The sequence below is a fragment of the Trachurus japonicus genome, chromosome 20 (genome assembly GCF_045865225.1).
Source record: "Trachurus japonicus isolate A0001 chromosome 20, Traja_1.0".
NCBI classification, from domain to species: domain Eukaryota; kingdom Metazoa; phylum Chordata; class Actinopteri; order Carangiformes; family Carangidae; genus Trachurus; species Trachurus japonicus.
Genome location: NC_140926.1, coordinates 11,353,993 through 11,376,843, shown reverse-complemented (window position 1 = coordinate 11,376,843; position 22,851 = coordinate 11,353,993). Strand labels below are relative to the sequence as shown.

The window sequence follows — 22,851 nt, the reverse complement described above, 5'->3', positions numbered from 1 at the left end:
ATGTCATACAGCATCAAATAGTAATAAAAAAAGATCATCTTGTATTTGCCCGAGTTTTTTCTTTTTCTTTCTGGTAGAGCTCTCCTCATATTTACCAACATCCTGGTTGCCCTAATTCGACACACACCTTACACTTTGTTCACTGCAATAAAAAGCCTACAACCACAATCGACTCTGACCTATTTAGCTCCAGTGTGATTTTTGACCGGGTCACCCAGCTAACTGCCTGGATCAGCCGAGGGCGGACCGGCGGGAACTCGCTCAGACGCAGCGAGTGCACTTGTCTTCAGTGAGCCCTTCTCTAGACTGAGACCACACCGAGTCCATCACACAGACCAGACACTGACACAGCAAACATGTCCCGATTCGCCGCTCGTCTCTTCGTTGCCGTCTCTAAACATGTAACAGCCAGATCCGTGGTGTCACCGAGGAGGATCCCGGTATTTATCCGTCCTGTTTGCACATCTCAAGGTACTGGGGGCGCGTTTGCTTTCCTTATTTGGAACTTTTTTTTTTTTTTTTTGATCCAAACTTTCAGATGTTGATCCCTGCAGGTGCCTCGTGCTGTAGCCTAGGCTACGTCTCTCGTGGATGTTTGATTATATTGGGACATTTCAGAGTTAGAAATCTGCCACTAAAGCAATTTATGTGCCGGTAATAACACAGAGACAACAGGTTGTTGTTTGTGCAAGGGCGGTTGTTGTTCACCATGACGTCTTTTTCTCCCTCAACTTAATGAGGAATGCTATATTTACTTTAGAAGTCAAGGTTATGAAAAATAATTTTTGTATGTTTTGATATAATGTATGCACAAAAACCTGTGATTTTATTATATTATATTATTAGATGCACATGTTGCCAGACATTACGTGACCCCCTTCTGTGTAACCTGTGCTCTCTCCAGGCCTGCAGTCTCTCACCAGATATGACAAGACCACAGACTGGCAAAAGAAACTCACACCAGAACAGTATGTAGTCACTAGAGAGAAAGGGACAGAGGAGGTAAGTTTCTCATGTGAACTTAGGAAATCATACAACACTGTTTTCTGGATAAATACATGCAATTGCAATCATGCACATCAGCACAGGGATTTTTTGTCAACCCAGCATTATCTCACTCTACCAGACTGACACACATGGCTCATAAACACCAGCACAGCTCAGGGTGGACTTTGATCATCACTGTTTTGTTGACCTGAGACAGATTTAACCAGCCCAGCTGCAAGACTTTAGTAGCCTACATTGTGAACTCAAAAGCCGCTAAATGCACAAAGTGATTCTACATACATGTAAACACGCAATAATGAGAAGAGAAAAAAAAGGACAAATATGTATTGTATATGTATAAATATATATTTATGACTATGATCTGAAGAACACAATACTAATATCATGACTCCTCTGCCTCAGCCTTTTAGTGGGCTCTACCTCAACCATTACGAAGTGGGGATGTACCACTGTGTCTGCTGTGAAGCTCCACTCTTCAGGTAACAGATTGAGCTCAGAAGCATCAAACAAGACATTTCATATACTTATTTCTATATTTCATTCCTTTGTAAATGGGAATATTTGTTTAAAAAGTCAAATTACAACCTGCTACAGAATATAATGCCATTTCTGCCACAGTGTTTAATGGAGACTTGCTCCATCCACTTTTTAGATGTTAATAAATGCTCATTGAGAAAATGTTTCTTCCCGTGTTGACAGCTCAGAGGCTAAGTATGACTCGGGGACAGGCTGGCCGGCATTCAAAGAGGCTCATGGGACATGGGAGCGGGATGAAAGTCACGCCTCCATCATTCGTCGCCCTGACAACAGCCTGGGTAGTGCTGGGACAGAGGTCCTTTGTAAAAATGTGAGTTGTGTCCTGAGCTATGAAGCCAGAGTTCAGTTTTTCTTACTCTCAGAGTAGTGCATCCCATTCATATTTTTCATTAATTTCATTCAGAATCATCTTAAGATACATTGTTTGGTGCATTTTTTGGTTGGTTTATAACTTCTGTGTGTGTGTTTTGCAGTGTGATTCCCATCTGGGACATGTGTTTGATGATGGACCAGACCCGACAGGTCAGCGCTTCTGCATCAACAGTCTGGCCCTCACCTTTAAACCCAGAGGAGACAACAAACCTGAGGAGCCTGAGGAAAAATGATGAACCATATGAACTTGCCCTAAACCACTGCAAACACAGTTCCCTGTAGGTTGAATCATTAAGGAGGAAAAATGAAGGTTAAGAGTCAGCCTATTCATTCCATGGTTTTAACAAATATAGGTCTGGAGATGAGAGTGCTTTAATGTTTGAATTTGGGAGTAAATGAACTTCCTGGAGTTTATTAAACTGAAAAAAAAAAAACTTTTGTTCTTTGGTTAAACACACTGAAGGGAAGAAAACAAACCTGCTGCTCATTTAATGTATTACATGATTCAAACACAGTTTTACCTTGATACCTAATTAAAAACCTACCCTACCCCAAAGTCATACCCTAATCATTGTATCACCTTTTTTTTATATATTGTTTTGAGATTTTATTGAGAAGACATTTTTGTTGACTGAATGATCTTTGAAACAGCCACTTGAAACACTAGTGTGGGACTTGCTTAAAACCCCAGAATTAATTGTTTTTAATGTCTTCATATCTGAATACACTGACCCTTGGTAAAACCACGTCTCAGTCTGATGCCACACGAACAAATCAAAATGGTCTGTGTAAATAATTGAACAGAATTGACCGTCAATTTGTCAATAAATACACATTTTCTTTATTCTCAGAATCTGTGGTTTTGTTTTATTGCTCTGCATTGTTCTGAATTACAAGTCAGTACAAAGTGAGAATTGAACGCTGCCCTCTGTAGTTCAGATGCCCACACTGCAACACTGCAGTATGACCTAATCTCTGCCCGGAAACCAAGTTAATATTTAACATCACAGCCCATCCTGTGGTTCACATTGTGAGTCCCTTGATTTCTGCCTGTTAATGCATTTCTGCTGAAAAACAGAAGCCACCACAGAAGTCTTACTCTTGTGTGTGTGGTGTCATTAGAGCAAGGATGGCTGGCATTTGGCGCTGCATGTTGACAGTGATGGTGCTGATGTGTGTGTTTGAGACTGTAAAGGGGGCTAGGAGTCGACCGAGAATAAAAAGACCTGTAGTGCCAACAGCCAAGCCTACAACTACGACCACACCAGGACTGGACGTAGACTTACAACGGGTAAGAAAAGGATGGGGGAGTATGTGTGTTTGACTATGTAGTATTCCATGTTTTTTTTCCATGTCTGTGTGTTAAGTGCTGTTTGTATTATTATTTACACATTTCTTAGGCTGTGTTTGATAGGAAGATAACACATTTAAACCCCTATTCAAAATTAACTGTAACAAGGCTGGAAAAATGATTTACAGCAGCTGCAGTAGAAAGAGAAAAGGTCTTGAGTTGTTGGGTTAATTAGGGGAGGGGAGGGGAGGGCTGCTTCCAGGCAGTGGATTGCAGCTGCAGCCTGAGAGCATCACAGTGAAGAGGTCACTGCGCTGTTACCTGACCTTTGCACACTGACAGTTTGATTTGGTTTCTCACTTGTTTGTACAATAATGGCACAACTGAATATTGAGATTGGAACATGAGGCAAACAAACTTAATGAAACAACAACAATATTTGCCACCTTCCATACAACGGCTGATTCAGCAGGTTTTTGTCTTCAGTTAACAGGTTATTAAAAGTAAAAAGACACAGTCCATGTCCCCAGGTTAAAAAGAGAAATGTTTTGGTAAATTAACATATTTTCCCACAGAATCAAACATATAAACACATGAATCAGTTTGGTCATGGATTAGTGCTGGGGCTGGCAAAGTGGACTGGACATGCTGGTGTAATTGTATCAGTATGTGTTTTAGGCAATAAAAGGGGGATTTTCAGGGCAATGGAAATTGAGCAAGAACAAGACATTTAAACATAGGGTTAGGGGGTCCTGGTGAAATCCTGCTAATGTAGGGTGGATCAGAAACAATAAGGTCAAAACATCTCAAAATAAAACATATGCTTTAATGGGAGAGGGGCACAGGTAGGTTACTCTCTGTTTGCAAATTCTATGCCCAAGGCTTAAGCGAAATGAGAACACCTGTGTCTTTCTCTATCCATGTATTAGATGACAGGAATATGGTACCTGCTGAACACTGCCTCCAAATGCAAGTACCTGATAAATCAAGGAAGTAACACACAACCTACAACCTTGAACATCACACGACCCAACGCTGCTGAACCAGTCCTGTTTATCACCACCAAAACACGACAGTAAGTCCCAAGGCACATGCTGTGCATGCGGTGAGTTTTCAGTACCTCAATGTGCCAGCAGAGGGAGCAAATAGGCCACATGTCTCTCTGCTTGTCACTAATTCTCACTGACTTCTTTCTCAAACATGTGCTTGATTTTATTTGTGTAACCAAAAACAGGAAGAAGGACCCAGAACAGTTAAGTCTGTCAGCTTTCCCTCAGGTCAGCTTGACCTGGCTCTTGCAGAAAGAGAAGGACTGGAAGTGCAATCCAAAAATGAAATGGGAAAAATATTTTTGTGGGGCAGTCTGTTTTGATGTGCCAGTTACGAACTCTTTTTGGCCAAAGCAAAGGGAACATTTTTATTTTTTGTTTTTTGTTCTTTTTATCATGCAGCTAGAGACTTTGCACAATCAAATACCTGAAACAGACACAGGATGTTAGTGACTGAAACCAGGGACATAACAGCCTACTGAAGTTCACCCTGCTAGATAATACTAAACTGTGAGCCACACATACAATGTCTCTTCCTGTCTTTTGTCTTCTCAGTAGTGACCAGTGTTGGGAGATACACGAGATCTATCATCTCACCCAGACTACAGACCGTCTAAAACTTAGAGGTCAGTCTTTCTATTTCATGGCTTTATTAACAATGTTAGCAGTCCACTCTGTCTCACCATGTTGTTGTTGTTTTCAACAGGAGTTCGTCAAGTCCTGGACACTGACATTACGATTGTGTATGCAGACTATAACTCATATGCAATCATGGTTTATCAGAAGCTCGGCCAGACAACCCTGAAGCTCTTTGGTGAGGCCCTCACTCACGTCATGTTGGGTATCGTAGTTCATAAAGCCAGATGGTGTTGTTTGTGTTTTCTCTGTGTTAAAAATAGCATTTGTTATATCAATACCTCTGATTCTTGTGCTTTGTAATGCAGGCAGGTCTGTAGACAATCTGTCAGAGCCAGTCTTGACCAAGTTTGAGGAGCTCGCTGAAGAACGGGGTTTGGGACTGGCATACCTCTTCTCCTTCCCCACATACAGTATGTGAATGTTCACCTGCAAAACAAAACACAACAAAAAATGACAAAGGAACAATATTTGGCTAATAAGCTTCAAAACACAGCATCCATCTTTGAAGGGAATATGCTGTGCTACTTTTCAAAAATAATTTTAAAAGATCAGGAAATATTGAATAACACTGATACAGCACATTTTTCCCCCAAAAGAAAATCCCAAATGTAAAGGATTTCTTTAAATAACTAATCTTTTTGTTCTATCTAGGTCACTGTGGTCATGTGGATGAGGATCACATCATTAGTGAGTTACAGTAAATGTGATTTTTAATACAATGTGAAAGAAAAACATTGAAGTACTGTATGGGGAGGAACTGTGTTTAGAAAGAAAGAAAAAACATAATCACAATAGAAATGTCAGAAAAGCATTGAAGTAGTTTTAATGTTTTGTTTACAATCTGAATGTAAACTGATCAGTGGAAACTCTCTGCTATGGAGCTGCAGTTCTGCTGTGTGCTCCAGGCCAAGTGAAGGAGCATGTATTCTCTTGCTCTGTTCAATTGCATTACATAAATATCATGAGATCACACGCAGTGTTTGACTGGAAAAGTTGTTTGCAAAAAGCTGAATGGTTTTAGTGGTGGACACTTTAACCTTTTTCAGAATGCTTTAACCTACAGTGTATTATATAACATAAATCATTTATACTTTATTTATATTGTGTAAGAGAAAACTGTGTTGGTGTGCAGATGTGAATTTGCGATCAGATCAGCATTTATATAACAACACTGGGATTGAATAAGAAAGGCTGAATGCAGAGAGAGAGAGAGCAGCTCCAATGACCTGCTGCTTTGACCTTCCCCTACACGTTCACGTTTGCTCCTGCAGGCTGTGCATGTGTTTGGCCTCGGCTTGTGTAACAATCAGTTTTTTGAACGTTGTCAGCAGCATTTTGTCCAATCTCCGGCTCTGACTGATGAAAACAGCAGCACAGCGTCTATGCAATCAAACCTGTCAGTCTTTGTCTTTCTTTCAGACTGTGTCCCCACATGTTGAGGAGCCGGGCGTGTGCAGAGGACAGATCCAGCGTTCAGCAGTTCTCACCCCTACAGTTCATCTGTGTGCACTGTCTTTCAATGATGTGAATATCAGCAGGCAGAGATGTGAAGTTATAAGAGTTACAAATAAATATACAACAGAGCTGAGGACAATATACACAATGAAACGAGTTATCATTATCATGTTGAACACACTCCATCTTTTTATTGTGAAATTTACCATTCACAGTATGTGTGTGTGTGTGATACACATGCCTCTGGGTTGTGTGTGGGGATCAGATAGGGGGTTGGCCTGCAGCTAATGAAGCCCAGATGTGGATCCCAAAAGGGGTTGAGAGAGTTTGGTTACAAAACTAGGTTACCAAATGTGCTTCTTACTCCTGCCCCTTGCTCCACCCAGCACCTCTTTGTGTGTTTGTGACTATGTATGTGTGTGTGTGTGTGTGTGTGTGTGTGTTTGTTACACAACCAGCTGATTGCAAGGCACTGCCTGTCTCACCTCCGAACAAAGGCAGCATTGATAAACCCATCAATATATTTAAGTAAAGTGGAAATTTACAGGTAATCAGCACTATGTGTATGTATCACAAAATGATAATTTACCACAAAACTCAGATTATGCAACACTGGATGTGGAATCAATCAATCTCAAATTCACTCAGTTGTTATAAAACTGAGCAAAACAAATGAAACATACAGTATCTCGCCTCAGCGCTTCATGTTTCAAACGTTTTATGAAGCTATTACCAGTGAAAATGAACTGGCTGTGATCTGAGCGAGCGGCTGCAAGAACAACTAAATCATTCTATGCAACACGGGCAGAGCTTTTTATGAGAAACAGTGACTGTGAGCTTCTTAAATATCACTGGCTCCGAGCTGCTAGCAATGCAATAAATATTTACAGTGGCCGGTTTATTATATCAAGTGAATATGGGCTGACATTGTAGACCAAGAGGAATTTATTGACTCGCACATTTGATTTGATGCTTTTTGTCACTAAAGTGAAGCAAAAGTGCACCTGATCTCTTGTTGTTGGCTGCATGCGTGTTTTTTTGGAGGCTTTCATCTGCCATATGGTAAAAAAATTTGCACTCTTACTAAATAGCTGTTTTGATAGTCCAGACATGCCCAAGCATTTGTGATGGGGGAGGAGGAGGAGGAGGAGAAGGGGTGTTAAAAGAACCCTATTATGCAGCCAATCCCCCCACTCCACCCTCCCCCAACCACCCCCCTCTTCCATTCACACGTGCCAGTTGTGTAACTGCGGTAATTTGCAAGCCAGTGGTTGAAGGCCACTTTTTTTTTTTGTAATGCTAAAGCCAAGGAGGGAGGAGGAGACAGATGGGAGGAGAGGGGAGGTGAGGGACAGAGGGGAACAGGATATAAAGAGCCTCCACCCGCCACTATCACTTTACATCCCACTGATACTTGCCTCACTTGCCAGCAGAGAAGCTACGAGCTCAAAGGAGAAGCCATGAAGAACTCACTGCTGAGAATGCTGACCACCTTGATGTGTGTCCTGGCTGCCTGCGCTGACGTCGTGCCTGTTAAAGACTTCAACCTGGAGAAGGTAAGAGAGAGAGAAAGAGAGAGAGAGAAAGAGGTTGTAACAAATGCAGAACCAAAGGGATTGTCTGTGATTTGTACCAAATGACTGTATTAATGTTGCCTACAACACAAAGGAGGGCTTTTTAGGATCTGTGGTGGGTTATTACATAACATGTAATGTGACAGACAAACACAATACTGATTGATTGATCTTTATTTATTCCTTTCCCTCCTCGTCTTTCCTCCAGCTGGCTGGCAAGTGGTACATTGTTGGCTTTGCCACCAACGCTCAGTGGTTTGTGAACCACAAGACAGAAATGAAGGTGGGCACTGCTGTAGTCGTGCCAACTGCTGGAGGAGACCTGGACCTGGACTACGCCAACCTGAAGTAAGTGATTCATATGAGATCAGATTTTTAAATTAAAGCAACATGTTGTTTTTCTTTTGGGGGTGAAAAGAGAGAGAAATGAACTAACCTGTTGTTCTGTTGATAGTGCTGATGGGACCTGCTGGAGAATGACTCACCTGGCGAAGAAAACAGACACTCCTGGACGTTTCACCTTCCGCAGCCAGAGTGAGTAGAGTACACACAAACACAAACACAAACACAAACCACACACAAGATAGCCTAACCTGTGTGTTTCTGCTTTCATCAGTTTGGAACAATGACAACGACATGCGCATCGTCGACGTCCTGTATGATGACTATGCTCTGGTCTACACCATCAAGACAAAGGACGGAGTGTCTGAGGTCCTCAATAAGCTCTACAGTAAGTCTGAATCACTCACAGCTCAGCAGTGTGTGTTGAATTCAGGATTTGCTGAGGATTAAAGCAACTGATCTTGTGTTCTCAGGCCGCACTCAGGACGTCAGTGCCAACCTGCAGCAGAAGTTCACCCAGTTTGCCCTGGGGAGTGGCATCCTCCTTGAAAACATCGTCATGCTGCCCAAAAATGGTAAGACAGTAAAATAGAAAAATATCTACACTTTTTTTGTAATGCATTATTACCATTCACACTTGTAAAGAGTGATTCAGACTTTTCCTCACTGTCTGTTCATGTGCTGTTTCAGGTGAGTGTCCTGAGGCCTGAGTCTTCTTCCTGCCTTCACCACTTGCTCTCTATCAAGTCCCAGGCTTTCATCTTACAAGAGCCCCCCCCCCAGTCTGCTCACTATGATATCTCCAGTATTACAAAGCTGCATCTGAGACGGTGACACCACAGCTGTTCACTCCTGTCCTGTCCCTGCTGCGTACCAAAGACCAAACCCTGATCCTAACTCAGACCTCACTGTCTGCAGCTTACGCACTAACTGTGGCATCAGAAAGGAGCAATAAAGTGCTGATCATGACTGGAACACCTTATGATTGTGAAATGCCAGTTTACTTTTTTATACATTTGTGTCTTTTGTCACTGTTGATTTGTTTTGGTGTGTTTTTATCTTTTTTGTTGTTGAAATCAACTCAAAGCTAATAAAATGACAATAAATGACAATATTTGATGTTTGAGTGATTTCTGTTTTGTAATTCAGCTCACATACTTTCTACTGCCCCCTAGTGGCTGATCAACATAAACCTGTGTCACAGAAGTAATGTTTGTCAGGATTTGTTCTAATAATGCACATGTGGTTGCAAAACACATACGATTCAGATAAAGAAAGTGTTTAATACAAAACCACAAGCCCTGGTTTAGGTGACTAAACTGCTCCATAAGAAGTATCAGATCATGAACCTTTGCCGAAACAGATGTGATAAATAGAAATAATGAAAATGTCTGGCTCTACAGAGGAAATGAGAAAACAGTTTTGCATAATTACACTGCAACAATGATGCAAAAAGGTCAGAAAACAGAGCTGAGTGCTCACACATTCGCCTTATATTGCTGTGCAGGTAATTAAAGACAGCAGAGCAGGGAGGGAGCCAAACACACAATGAGCAGCTGGACGACTGACAGTATTGTTGAACTGACATATTGTGACAATGCCAACAAAAACAATGAACACTGAGTTAAATTGATGCCCTTTACTTTTACTTCTGAATGAAACTGCACGGTCTGACCACAAGGTGGCAGCCTATGACCTGTCTCTGAAAAACCTTCACACTGAAACGTTCATCTACTGTATTGTGAGACAAAAATGAAAAAAAAAGCTACAAAGAAATATATAGATAAAATTTTGTCGATGACATATCCGTAAGCGATCAATAGTTTGATTTAAAAAAAAAAAGTAATTTGTCTTGCAGTCTGTGTTAAATAAGGTCTGGCATTGCATTACTTTCTAAGTAACCTAGTTAGAGAATCTGTGTAGTTGTGACTCACCCCCTCAGACTTGTGTCCTTCATGTTCTTACTCCTCCCTCTTTAATCCTCTGGATTCATGTTCGATTCACTCTTTTGTACATTCTTAATTATCTTTTGATTTCATGACATTTTCACCCAATTAGGGTGAATTGGAGCAAGTCAGTGGAGAGTTAGAGAGCAGTGGCAAGCAGCTGTAGGTCATGAGTCAGTCACAGCCTTCGTATCATCAGGATTATATGGTGTAAGCTGCAAAATGCCCCTTGAACATCATCTCCCACGTGCTCTCTGAAGATGTCTGCGTACCGACAAATACATGAAAGAGATACATAGATAGGAAAAGACTGATAATTAAAGATCAAACACTATTTATTGAACTCAACAGAACCGAAAAGCAAAACATATGGGTTATGATCCTGGAGCCAGTAATCCGTTATCATCGTTGTTATGTTGGAACCACATATCAAGGGCATTTGTGCATGTTTATATAGAGTCTGAGTAATGTAGTTACCTTAAAAAAAAGGAAAGTAGGGCCACTCATTTGCCTTCATGGACTGATGTATGGTTGGTGGGGGTCTTCTTTGAGGCTGCAGTAGAAGGCAGGCTGAGTCGACTAGCTGTCTCTGAGTGCGAGTGAGAGTTAACGCTCAGCAACGAGGCGACAATGATAACGGACAAAATCATTCATGTAACAGGGAGCCATGGCAGCAGTTTGACCACACAGACATACAAAAAAAAAGCAAATTCACAATGAAATAGCAAAGTTGGCAGCTGGTTTTAACTGTAACCCATTGTAACTGTAAATGCTATGGTAAGGAAAACAGGTAAACATAAGTGACTGAGGAAAACAACATGGTTAGAAAATATAATGTACATTTCCATTTACATGTACATTTGTAATAATGTAAAGTTTTTCTGAATGCATATCGGACAGCAGTGGCACTGTTAGAGTGAAGCTCAAGTCGTTGCCCACAAAGCAGAAACCTCCTCATTCTGAACAACCTTGACTCATGCTGTGTGAAACATGCATGTTTGTGTGTGTACGTGTGTTACAGAGGGTCGGTGTAAGCCTCTTGTATATGTAGTGTGGTGTGCAGCTGCTCCTCTTACATCTCTGTAGCTGCTGCAGGACTCTCTGCACAGCCTGGAAAAGAAATAATGGGATTAAAGAACTTTCTCGCCCCAAACATTTTCTTTTCAAAATCAAGCTTTCACTTGAGGACACATAAAAGAGCCTTAACTCTCTCTTACAGGAGAACGCATGCAGCAGCAGTCAGCCTGCGTTAAGTAGTCCAGGGCAAGGTGAAATGGCTCAACACCTTGAAGGCACAATGGACTAAAAAGCCAATTATCATATTAACCTTGTCCCAGATCGTAGCTGTCAATGATCTGTTTTGTCTAATGCTGCTTCAGTCACATAATGCATGGTGTTCTGTGCATCAATAAAACTCAAAGATGTCAGGAAAGGTGTTCAATCTGTCTTCCCTGTCAGTCATTTTGTCCAGTGTAATAAATCCTCTTCATCTGACTCACACACATAAACCCACAGATGCATGCATGCACTGTCTCAGTCTGAGATGTAAAGACATACAGAGAAACCCCTCAACTCAAAGTCAAAGGTTTAATGCAAAATATCTGAGTTGATTGGTGAATGACGTACGTAAGACTCAAGTGTTTGGCAAAGAAACAAACCGACCTCTCAAGTCTGAATGAGTAAAGGCTCACGGTTTCACCGAGTCCAAATGAAAAGAAAGCTGCCATGCTGAGCTAAACCAACCGTGGAGTGTCATGATTTCCCATCATGCTCTGAGAAACCCCTCTCTGCCCTTCCTCAGAAAGGAATGTCCCATACAATCGAATGTCATAAGATTTAAACATAAAACTCTATATTTCACACATTTATAATGGACAGACTTATGATATCATTGTAATATAGATATGAAATTTCTCATTAGTGCTTTTGTACTGGACTCTAAATAAATCTTTTGAGAAAAAGAAAAAAAAAACATAAAATATTGTATTTACAAAGGGACTTTTGGCATCCATGTTCAACTCTATAGTACCACACTATTAGTGGCATGTCATCTGACAGATATGAGTGTTGACAGACTGATGCAACCATAGCCTGATAAAAATAAAAAAAGGGATTTGGCATGTCGATTTGATCATTTTTGATATAAGATTTTTGTTAAAAAATAAAATCAAAATGCAACAGAGACTGTAAATAAATTTGTGCTATCACACGACCCAGTAAGTATAATTATTTGTCATATACAGTATTCAAAGAACTCCCAAAAACTCCCAAGCACGATACAAAGAAGGACAAGCCGGTTAGTATATACATGTACAGTCTCTTATAGCCGTGCTCTGCTGAGTAACTGTCCATCTCCTCTGTCTAATACTCTGGATATATAAAAAAACAAAACAAACAAACAAACAAAAAGGTTCTTGTACATGTCTTTCCCACTTCCTGGGAGATTATTGTCCTGTTGAGCGGTGGTTCCACCATCTCTCCCGTGATTAGTCATTAAGTTAAACCTCCATTTCTGTGGCAACCGGTAGTCTGACCAATCACTTCCTCCCTCGAGGTCCCGTCATTGGCTGTTAGATGAACCACTCCTTCTTTGATTCGTCGATGGTTTCTGGGTTATCGGTGCCAATGATGGCCGTGTCCGCCGATTCCGCGGCGGACTCCCCGCTGCCCTTGGCCTCGTTGGTGTGGTAGGTGCCTTTGTGGCGGAACATGTAGCGGATCAGGAACACCAGAGTACATAGTATGGTGAAGATCACCACCGCAATGATTCCTGCAGAGGGGAAAGACATCAAGTGCAAATTTTTTTTCAGTTTTTGTGCTCAGGGGAAAAAAAATACTTGAAATTCAGTAATGAATCAGTCAGGAAAATAATAGCACTTCTCTATTGCTTCCATGTGCTTTTTACAATTACATAAGACATTTATGATTTTCTTTTTTTTCTGTTTTAGATAGATTGACATATAGGTTAGGTAGATGGATTTAAAGATTACTATCACCACTGTGACAGTATAGTGTACCTCCGATGATGGCAGAGTCCCGGTTGACTCCATCAGGAATCACCCTCTCCTCATTAAAGGGGAACTCGGCATCTGAAGAAAAAAGGGAGAGGAAGAGAGGAAGGAGGTGAAACCAAACCATAGATTTGTAATTAAAGCATAAACAGGCTGAAGAAAAGTTCAACTTATCTGATGTTCCACCAGAACAATTTGCACACATTAACATACGACACAGATAAATGCATTTCAAGGTCAGTAAAATACCAGCATGCCATGCTGTTTCGTGCCGACCTAAAAATAAAACCTGCGGTGGTTTTTCAAAGTAAAAAGTCACAAGGAATAATTTTATGCAAAACTTGTGCTGAATTATAATGCTATGGTTTTACTGCCCAACACTGAAACGAGAGCAGAACACACTGTGATCTACAGAAGGAGGACAGACACAGACCCTGTTTTTTTCTATACTGGCCCCAACACATATGAGTCAGTCAACTAAATATACACGAGTGCTATCTTAAGGGAATGACAGAGCAGTTTATTTAATGTAAGGTGAAGTCTTAAGTATACCATTAAAGATCCATGACAGGTGAAGAGGTTAATGGCAGCCGCTGCTTCTGCCTTAGCTCTGTATAATTCTCTGTCAGCAGCAATTATCTAATTGCCCTGAGTTTCCCTGAATTGACACAAGTGGTTGATGAATGAGTGAAGAGAAGAAGAGATGAGGAGTTGAGAGGAGAGGAGGAGGTGGTGAAAGATAAAGAGAAAATCTACAAGGAGAAAGATGATATTGTTGAGATCTCTATCTTATTCCTATTGAGTGACAGACACAATCTAAATATAATGCACACAAACAATCTGCACACACTCAGACAGACTGAAATGAGCTGCTGCTGACGGCATGGGAGGGAAGAGGCGGTGAAAATAGAAAGGCAGAAGAACAATCAGACGCATTACAGTCTGTGTATAGGCTTCCTGGATGTGTTTGGATATGATCATATATGAAACATTTAGAGACAAGGGCAGAAAGACGAGAGGGGAGGACCAATAAAGTCAAACATAAAATGGAAATGCAGAAATCTAGGAGGATGGGAACTGGAAATCGATGTGGAGACAGACAGCGGATTATTATAGATGATACCTATAGAAAAAAGTAAAGCAGAATAATTATTGATCTTTTTTTGTGGAAAGACGGTGGAGAGCTGACTGTGAGTTTGGACCTGGGGTCCAGATCAATGGACTGGATCGATCTCACAGAGCTCAACATTCCCAAAGGCACAGTTGGCACTAAGCCCGAGGAAAACGGCTGCATTCATAATAATGACACCCTGGAAAACTACACTGTTGTGGAATGTAACATCAGACGCAAGAGCACCGAGGTGTGTGTATACATGAATCAAAAATACAGGTGCACAACTGTGTAAGGGATCCATTACAGTGCTGGTTGTGTGCACATATGTAAAATAATTTATGTACTACGTGAGCTGACTCATGATAGAAATGAAAAGTGTGTGCAGTAAGAGTAGGAAGTTATTTGTTAGCAGCTCAAAGCTGAATGAATAAATATTTTACGTTCAGTAATATGCGTCCAAGCTCTGCCTCAGGCACAGATCATAACTCTAATGTAGAGCTATATGTGGGATGAGGCGGTGAAGCTGTATTCAGGCACAGTTGGGCTCTTAGCTAAATGTTAAATTTAGTACGCTAAAATTTACCATGGCCACTGTTTTAGTTTGATAGCATGCTAATATTTGCAACCAAGTACTAAAATGCAAAGTACTGCAAAGGCTGATCCAATGCAGTCTATCCAATAGTATTTCACCTACTGCACCGACCAACTGTTTGCAGTTGAACTTTGGTTATGAACAGAAGTAGAGAGTGATACTCATTGACAGTCGTGAAGTAGTACAGTAGTTTTTTTTCCCCAGTACATGTTGAAGGTAATTCTCACCTGTGTTGTCCAGATGCCAGGGATCTGTTGCAGCAGACATTGGAGGGATGGTGAGAGGCGACGCCCCGCAGTTGGATTCAACTAGTTTCCCTTGGTAAGACACCGGCGATGTGCCTGGTTGTGGTTGTCTGTCCGACTGACCGGCTGCCGGCGTGGCCTGAGTGGCTGTTCTCAGAGCAGACTTAAGGGGGGCGATGCCGTTGAACTGTACCCGTGACAAACACCCGACGAAGCCTGGGGTGTTGTAACGCTCGATGACGACTGGGTCTACGTGTCCGGTTTCTGTACAAAGACACAGAGTTGGGACAAAAGTTGGGTTGTTTAGATCAACACATCTTAATTGATGAGACTGTCAAACCAGTGGAAAGCGATGTTAACTTCTGAGGAAGCATAAATTCAGCCGATACTAGGACAGAGAGAGAGATCAGATCAAACCAAAGCAAAAACACACACACACACTCAGAAATTAAGCTTACACACTACAAATTTTGCTGATGCACAGACAGAGTAAACCAATATCCTGCAAGTCTGCAGCATCCAGGGAGAATATGAACCATGTGAACGAGGAGTGGAGAGAGAGAACAAGGATGAGGAGGATGGAGAGTGCAGAGGAGGCGCACACACTGACACTGACCTCTGATGTCAAATTAAAGGATGAATAATGAATTAACACCCCCACAGTGTCTCTGTCTCTCTCTATTCATCCACCTATTCACAGGATGCTGTAGTAGCAGAGGATTTCATACTGTAGGTTTCTAGTGATTCTCTGTCTCTGTGGTACAAAGAGAGGAAGATGAGATCAGCCTTCCACAATCACACTCCACATTCAGTATTTGTTGTGGTTACGATAAACATGTTTCTCACTCATAATAACTGTAAGGCAAGGCACACATTTTATTCTATACTCTTTCTACTTTTTCATGGTGACCATCATGACAAAATGTCCCTTATTTTTCTCTTCTTTTCCATCACCATTTCTCCTGGATGTAATGTATATCCAATACTAATGGGAGGTGAAAAAAACATCAAATTATAAAAAGTAACAAAAACAAAATAAGTCATGCCTGTGTTTGAGCTGCTTTCTCTGATTTAAAACACATTAACACCTTGGAGAAGAAAGAGTAGGTAAATTACCAAACATCCACTTATCATCAGTCAGATGTGACTGTTCAAACGCCACAATTTTCTCACTTTCATCTCTAAGTCACAGTCTGCTTGTGTCTCCGCTTTGATCATCAGCTCTTCTTTTTTACAGAGAAAATGACTGCAACACAAACTCTCACATAAACCAACGGCTGAACTGCAGCTGCCTCACTAAGCTCAGTCCAGCTGGTGCTATATTCCTGTTCACTCCATGAATCACTGCACATTGGCTACTTGTTGGTCACAGACAATATCCTAATGTTGACAAATACAGATTTCTATAGACAGGTATTTGGAGTTTGTTCACACAGATATTCAAATAATCTCATAAGTGTCCACACATTGTTTATCTCATTCAGGCTGAAGTTCACTCTTAAAAATGCTTTGCTAGACAGTTGAAACATGGTCTTGCATAAGTGCAGGCTAAAGATGAGTCACAAGGGGTTTAAACATTGCTGAGCACAAACACAAATCGCACAAATGCACATATAACTGCAGAGGAGATAAAAGCGAGGAGAAAGAGCAAACAAGACGATAAAAAAAAATCTTTCCAACACCTTCAGTTCAGTAAAGACAGACACGAGGCAGAAAACAAACAACCTCAGACACGCTCCGCTCTGGCACAAACCTGGAGTGATTTCCAAACAGCCAGACGCTCCTCAACACTTGTGCAGAGCTGCATAAATCTCCTACTCCTTCACATGAACTCAGGTCTGTGTGCAGACACTGCCCTGGTTTTAATTTTTACGCGCATGGCTGCTCTGCTGCTGCGCCACACCCAGAGGAGACTTTTTGGACAATCCTGCAGCAAAACATGAACAGGGGACGACTAACAAGAATACTGCCTTGTGTGTGTCTGTTTGTGTTGTGTTTATTTAATGAATCACGTTAGGTTAGATGATGGGGTTCTGAGTATCTGGACAAGGCTTATAATGTAATTCTCTCCCTTTATTCCATTTTGATGGGTCCAATACCCACAGTGTGTGTGTGTGTTCGTTCGTACACTATTGATTGTGCTGCCAGGAATAGAGCTCAGTGCTGGTCTTCTCTACATTCATCATCTGACCAGACCTCCTACAGACACTTGCACTCTGTGTACAAACTGTGTCTGCGTGTGATGAAAACAATCGTTTTCCTGACACCTGATACGGGCTCTGCTGCAGAGTTCTCATATAGCGCTGCTTTAGATCCACGATGAGTTACAAATGCCGTGTTATGTTATTTTAAAACTCAGATATGGCTCAGCATCACAGCTCTGATGAGGCATGGGTCAACTCCTCCTGCAGGAACAAGAAATCTGTGCCTGCTGGTGTGTATGTGTATGAATCTGCATGTACGTGTGGGTGTGTGCAGTATAGGAGGAGAGAGGTAAACACACAAAGGCACAGAAAGGAAAGATGTGGCTCACAGCGTTACAGACAGCCCAGTGTGCAGCATACAGAATATAAGTATGAATATTAGTCCTCTCTCCCCTGCATGCCTGAACCTGTGTTGATCACTGCAGAGGCCTGTGTGTGAATACTAATGGCCTCTCTGTTAGGAGTATAACAAGCTGCTTTGCATACAATGCCAGGGCGGATTAAATCGCCAACAAGCTTCCCTTGTTTCTGATTGTTTTGAGGCCAGTGATTTCACAAGGGAGTGTTCATTAGAAAGCAGATGATCCCAGTTAAAACAACACACACACGCTCCTCATAAACATCACACATTTAATATAAACAGAGGAGCAGGTTGTCACTGATAAGAGGCCTCGGTGGATTTAGAGCTAATGGAGGCACAAGAGGTTGACACAATTACACGATTGCTGTAACTATCTGATGAAAGCCCATATATCAACAAGGAAAAATACCGGGCTGTCTGTGTGAAGTTATGAATGTTTCGTTTTTATGAGACTGTTTCAAATTAAATACAAGGACATCACATGCTGTCTCAATGAAAATTGAACATTATGAAGTTCATGAGGTGAAAAAGAGAACATTTGTAATTTTTTAAATGGAGATCGTGGCCATAACAAGGACATTAACAAGTCCTTGTAAGAACCAGTGACAGGTGGTGATGTGAAGGCTGGTTATCTCTTCTCTTGCTTGGTGGCTTCTAAAGAGGCTTTTTAGACTAATCAATAAAACATGAACAAACACCCACAAACCAAACCAACAGCTCTCCATTCACTAATGCCCTGATAAGAACAGACACTAATCCACCTGGCTTCAGACTGCAGTAATGAGATGTACCATTACATATGATTACAGTCAACCATTGTGACACACTACGTATGTGCCATATGTGACATCCATCCCTTCAAAACACACACACACACTGCATGGTGACAAGGTCAGTGCTGTTGATCATAAGACTGCACCTCCTCCTGATGGTGTGTCAGTGTCACCACAGTGACCAATGACAGCACATGAATAATTCAAAAGGTGAGGTAGCACGCAAAACTGTGAGGAGAGGTTTGGTGTGAGTAAGATGTGTAGGGGTGTATGGTATTTTGGAGAGGGGTCAGAGACTTGAAAATTGAAAAATGTGGAGAGAACTGCAGGATCAGAGGAGAGAGAGTGAGAGAGGGAGGGAGGATGTGACTCTGCCTCTCCAAAAATGGCTGGTGGGTGGAGGGAAAGGTGAGAGGAGGACGAGAAAAGACAGAGGAGAGAGCCTCTGGTGTGTCTGTGTGTGTCTGAGTGTGAAAGTGAGTGGGAAAGAAATGGGGTGACATGAAGGGTGCTCAAATGGAGGGGCTAGAGTGGTGGAGATCAAACACAGTTGCCATGGCAACAAATGGAAGCTGATGTCGGGGTAAGAGAGAGAGAGAGAGAGAAAAAAAAGGGGGGGGGTGTTAATGAAAGTAAGATGCGTGTGAGACGCATCAAAAGAATATTAATGTGAAGCTACACACCACACCCTTTGTAGCAGAAAAACAAATGTTACATGTGGTAACACTCATGTATGCACACACACACACAGGCTACACACACATGCATCAAGAAACATTGGTCATGGCGGCTATACCACACAGAGGAACAGAATAAAGGAAAGTGAGGAGGAGCGAGGCAGGAAATAGAGAGTTTGTATGGAAAAGGTTGATGGGAAAAAAAGACACAGAAGAAACAAATAAAGTAAAAAAAAGAGAGAAAGAAAACAAACTGTGACTGGATATACTGTAAAAGATAATATAAATATTTTTCTCTGTGAATTTATTTATGTAATTTGAGTTGTTCTTGTTTAAAAAGACATCTGTTCCTCTTGAACAATATAGATATTTATCTATTTCCAGGGCAAAGTTTGATGAAAAGCAAATATGACTGATAGACCCAAAGTTTTCTTTTCTTCACACTTTTTGAATAGTTTCTAGTTGTGAATGTGGTGATCTCCACTGAAGCGGCGGTAGGTTTATCTTAACATCAATATAAACTGAGCCAAACTGGCCTAAACTGCTGTGAACAGAAACATGTAAAGACAGTGGGCCGGAGAAACAGAGGATGATGAATTAAGAAAGAGAGTGAGGGAGGAGGAGTGATGGGACAGATTAACGAGGAACAAGATTAGAACTGCAGCAGATGTATGACTGTTGGTTTTAGACGTGGAAAACAAACCAACCCGTGGTTGCGACACCTTCCCGTACATACACACACAGCACATGCACACTCACAGGTGCATTCATCACTGCCCCCTCCAGTTTCCTCCAGACTGAACAGAGATGTAGCAACAAGCAGACCAGTTAGCAAGAGCACACGGTGACGGCTAATTTCCCCCCTCTGTTACACACCATGGTTCTGCAAAATTTCCCTGCAATCCAATTAAACAAGGTTGGAAAATTAAGATGTTTCATTGACAAGCAACAAAAAATGTGTCTTCATTCCAGTCTATGAAGAAATCAGGCAGAAGAAAGACTGCTTCACGTTTACCTGCAAATCCCATTTATATTTTACATCAGACACCTTGGCACACTCATGCATATGCAGTAACACATACAGATGAAGACACAGGTGCACACACACACACACACACACAGACACACACAAACAGACACAGACACACACAACTGTAGTTACCTATGTGAAGTTTGCGTTAGTGTCTGTAAACAGTTTGTGAGCCAAACCAGCTTCCTGTCTTCTTCCCCTCGTTCTTCCTCTCTGCTACATGAAGTCTCCTCCTCACACAGCACCACATTGGCATTAGCATCTCTCTCTCTCCCCCTCTCTCTCTCTCTCTCTCTCTCTCTCTCTCTCTCTCTCTCTCTCTGTCTGTCTCTACCTCCCTCCATCCCTCTCGCTCGCTCTCTGCAGTGCAGTCCCACCCCCACTCTGGCACAGCAGCTGGAGAAAACCAGGAACCCGGATCCACGGTGGCACGGATCGGGAGTGACCGGTCTGAAGTACAACTAGTGGTGACAGACTGGTATGATGTCATCCTAAAACACAGAGACCCCTGCACATACACACAAACACACACACACACACACACACACACACACACACACACACACGAAGCAGTGACCTTGTATTAATAAGGTGGCCTTAGATTATAGAGATTACAGAATGACTGCACAGAGATAGAGTGCTTGGAGACTGATAAGAAAGCAAAGTCCTCTGTGCTTTCAGCCTCATCTAACTTCATCAGCGCTTTAATCAGAGTCAAGACGTCTGGTGGACAGAGCACAAAAGACAGGCATCGAACCAGAGGCTGCCTGGAAGGGAGGACATTGATTAAACTTCATCATGGCATGCTGTGGACTCTGGTCTGGTCAGCAGGACTGTAAAGTACACATGATTTGTGCGTTATTAGGAATCAACTGACTCATCTCATGTAAAACAATATAAGACAAAGAGACCCAAATCTATCAGCAGCAGGACAAAATGATTTATTAATGTACTCATGTTTAAAGGGAATGTCTCCTTCAGCAAACAATGTGGCGTCTGCTCTACTGGATGTAGAAGGATGAAATGCTGGTCAATTAACAGGCTGTTTAACCAGAGTCATGTCCCGCTCAATATTTTTTTATTGATTAGAAACAAGTAATGAATTTCAAGTACTGAGACAGCCTGGGGCAGAAGGTTTTTAGAAATGAGAGTGTTATTATGAATATGTACGCACATGCACATGATTTGATATTATACATAATATTACTAATAATTCATTCTTTGGGTGTTTATTTTATGTTTGCAAAGTACTTTACAGAGAAGAAATTTGGGTCATTGCAGGCCCTGGTGAAAACGTCTCTTTGCTACCTTTGAGGGCCGGCATATGTTTAAAGTGGGAAAAAATGGCCCAATTTAAAATAAAGGCACATGAAAGAGTCAAACCTGAGGGAAGACCAGAGAATACAAGTATCGGCCTTTAAGCCTCAGTAAAATAATTGGCAGCATCTACACAGAGCGACATGTTCAGGAGAGGCTAGGGGAATAGAAAATACAAGAGAGAAATCAGAATTTTAGTGTGCTACTGGCGCACATGTCCTTTATAACCAACCCTCTGGGCTATAATCATCTTCCTCTGATAGCACTTTCACAGTGTCACTATTTCTATTACTCTCTCTCTGCCTTTGGCTCTGAATCTATTCCCTCAGATAGACACACTCACGTACAGGCCAGGCACACACAGACACACACATACACACACTCAGCCAGGCAGATTTGTAGCACTGAGAACTGGGTTGGGAGTGTGCCTGCTGCTCTGGCTGATGTATGACTCATCTCCCCCCATCTATTCCACTGGGACGCAGAGATCTAGAGAGGACAGACCCATACGCAATACATCAGCTCACCAACTCACCTACGCACACACTTACACACACACACACACACACACACACACACACACACACACACACACACACACACACACACACACACACACACACACACACACACACACACACACACACACACACTGATGCATGACATGGCCGCTACATGCATCCCTACATCTACAAATATGCTTTTGTTGGGTTCTGATGTAAGGATACAGTGACCTTGACAGATACACCCACCGCACACTGTTATATCAAGGTCCAGGCTACAGCATTTTCAGCAGCACACATGCAGCTGAAAGCATGTGCTGAATCACCCTTGTGCTTCATGATCAATACCAATTTAGGACAATTACACAGGAGCAAACACTGCAAATATCATGTCCCTGAATCTGATAGACACTGACAGCCACAACTGAGTAGCAACCTTCAGTACTGAAATGAAGTGAAAGTGACAAAAGCAGCTGTTTTTCTTCTTCAATGAACCACTTTAATGACTTTAAAGAGAAACATAACCATCGACCAAGCTGAATAAAAAGACTGTTTGGCAGATACGTGCACTGTGAGATTCAGGACATCTTGGACAGTATCGACTACCCTCTACACCACACTGTGGTGGGACCGAGAGTCTCAGGAGCTTCTTTGTCCCCAATTCCATCAGACAGTACAACACATCATCCAAGGGCAGTGGCTCATGACTGGAAAATTGACCTACAAGCATAGTTGAGCTTCTGGAAGGCTGAATTTCTCCTCAGGGGTGAATAAAGGAAGTTAGTCAGTCAGTCAGTCAGTCCATCTAACC

The 22,851-nt window shown here is 41.8% G+C and overlaps 4 protein-coding genes across 5 annotated transcripts in view; 3 read left to right on the top strand and 1 right to left on the bottom strand.

The window, feature by feature from the left end:
- Window positions 1–224: 224 nt before the first annotated feature.
- On the top strand, window positions 225–2,503 carry msrb2 (methionine sulfoxide reductase B2). Its single transcript, XM_085762607.1, has 5 exons — window positions 225–471; window positions 905–1,002; window positions 1,411–1,487; window positions 1,708–1,855; window positions 2,019–2,503. The coding sequence occupies exons 1-5, from the start codon at window positions 357–359 to the stop codon at window positions 2,148–2,150; spliced, it is 570 nt and encodes a 189-aa protein (XP_085618733.1). The 5' UTR covers window positions 225–356; the 3' UTR covers window positions 2,151–2,503.
- Window positions 2,504–2,972: 469 nt separating this feature from the next.
- Window positions 2,973–6,492, top strand: c8g (complement component 8, gamma polypeptide). Its single transcript, XM_085762606.1, has 7 exons — window positions 2,973–3,208; window positions 4,138–4,283; window positions 4,813–4,883; window positions 4,964–5,071; window positions 5,202–5,306; window positions 5,548–5,583; window positions 6,316–6,492. The coding sequence occupies exons 1-7, from the start codon at window positions 3,047–3,049 to the stop codon at window positions 6,333–6,335; spliced, it is 648 nt and encodes a 215-aa protein (XP_085618732.1). The 5' UTR covers window positions 2,973–3,046; the 3' UTR covers window positions 6,336–6,492.
- Window positions 6,493–7,728: 1,236 nt separating this feature from the next.
- Window positions 7,729–8,897, top strand: LOC146966475 (lipocalin-like). The gene is made up of 5 exons (XM_085762608.1): window positions 7,729–7,907; window positions 8,134–8,273; window positions 8,380–8,459; window positions 8,542–8,655; window positions 8,741–8,897. The coding sequence occupies exons 1-5, from the start codon at window positions 7,812–7,814 to the stop codon at window positions 8,857–8,859; spliced, it is 549 nt and encodes a 182-aa protein (XP_085618734.1). The 5' UTR covers window positions 7,729–7,811; the 3' UTR covers window positions 8,860–8,897.
- A 1,633-nt stretch (window positions 8,898–10,530) lies between these two features.
- cntnap2a (contactin associated protein 2a) overlaps window positions 10,531–22,851 on the bottom strand; it is a 316,348-nt gene continuing 304,027 nt past the window's right edge. For both annotated transcript variants that reach the window (XM_085763401.1, XM_085763400.1), the window contains 3 exons: window positions 15,158–15,439; window positions 13,231–13,302; window positions 10,531–12,983 (listed from right to left, as the gene is read on the bottom strand). In XM_085763401.1, coding sequence (XP_085619527.1) covers window positions 12,784–12,983; window positions 13,231–13,302; window positions 15,158–15,439 — 554 coding nt within the window. In that variant the 3' untranslated portion in view covers window positions 10,531–12,783. The remainder of the gene's footprint in view (window positions 12,984–13,230; window positions 13,303–15,157; window positions 15,440–22,851) is intronic.

Bases quoted from the DNA above. Each gene is read 5' to 3' on its own strand.
- msrb2 (XM_085762607.1), top strand. From the start codon at position 357: ATGTCCCGATTCGCCGCTCGTCTCTTCGTTGCCGTCTCTAAACATGTA. The intron at 1,003-1,410 runs GTAAGTTTCTCA...CCTCTGCCTCAG, and splicing joins GAGAGAAAGGGACAGAGGAG to CCTTTTAGTGGGCTCTACCT. The intron at 1,488-1,707 runs GTAACAGATTGA...CCGTGTTGACAG, and splicing joins TGTGAAGCTCCACTCTTCAG to CTCAGAGGCTAAGTATGACT.
- c8g (XM_085762606.1), top strand. From the start codon at position 3,047: ATGGCTGGCATTTGGCGCTGCATGTTGACAGTGATGGTGCTGATGTGT. The intron at 3,209-4,137 runs GTAAGAAAAGGA...TCCATGTATTAG, and splicing joins TGGACGTAGACTTACAACGG to ATGACAGGAATATGGTACCT. The intron at 5,072-5,201 runs GTGAGGCCCTCA...TTTGTAATGCAG, and splicing joins GACAACCCTGAAGCTCTTTG to GCAGGTCTGTAGACAATCTG.
- LOC146966475 (XM_085762608.1), top strand. From the start codon at position 7,812: ATGAAGAACTCACTGCTGAGAATGCTGACCACCTTGATGTGTGTCCTG. The intron at 8,460-8,541 runs GTGAGTAGAGTA...TGCTTTCATCAG, and splicing joins TTTCACCTTCCGCAGCCAGA to TTTGGAACAATGACAACGAC. The intron at 8,656-8,740 runs GTAAGTCTGAAT...TTGTGTTCTCAG, and splicing joins GGTCCTCAATAAGCTCTACA to GCCGCACTCAGGACGTCAGT.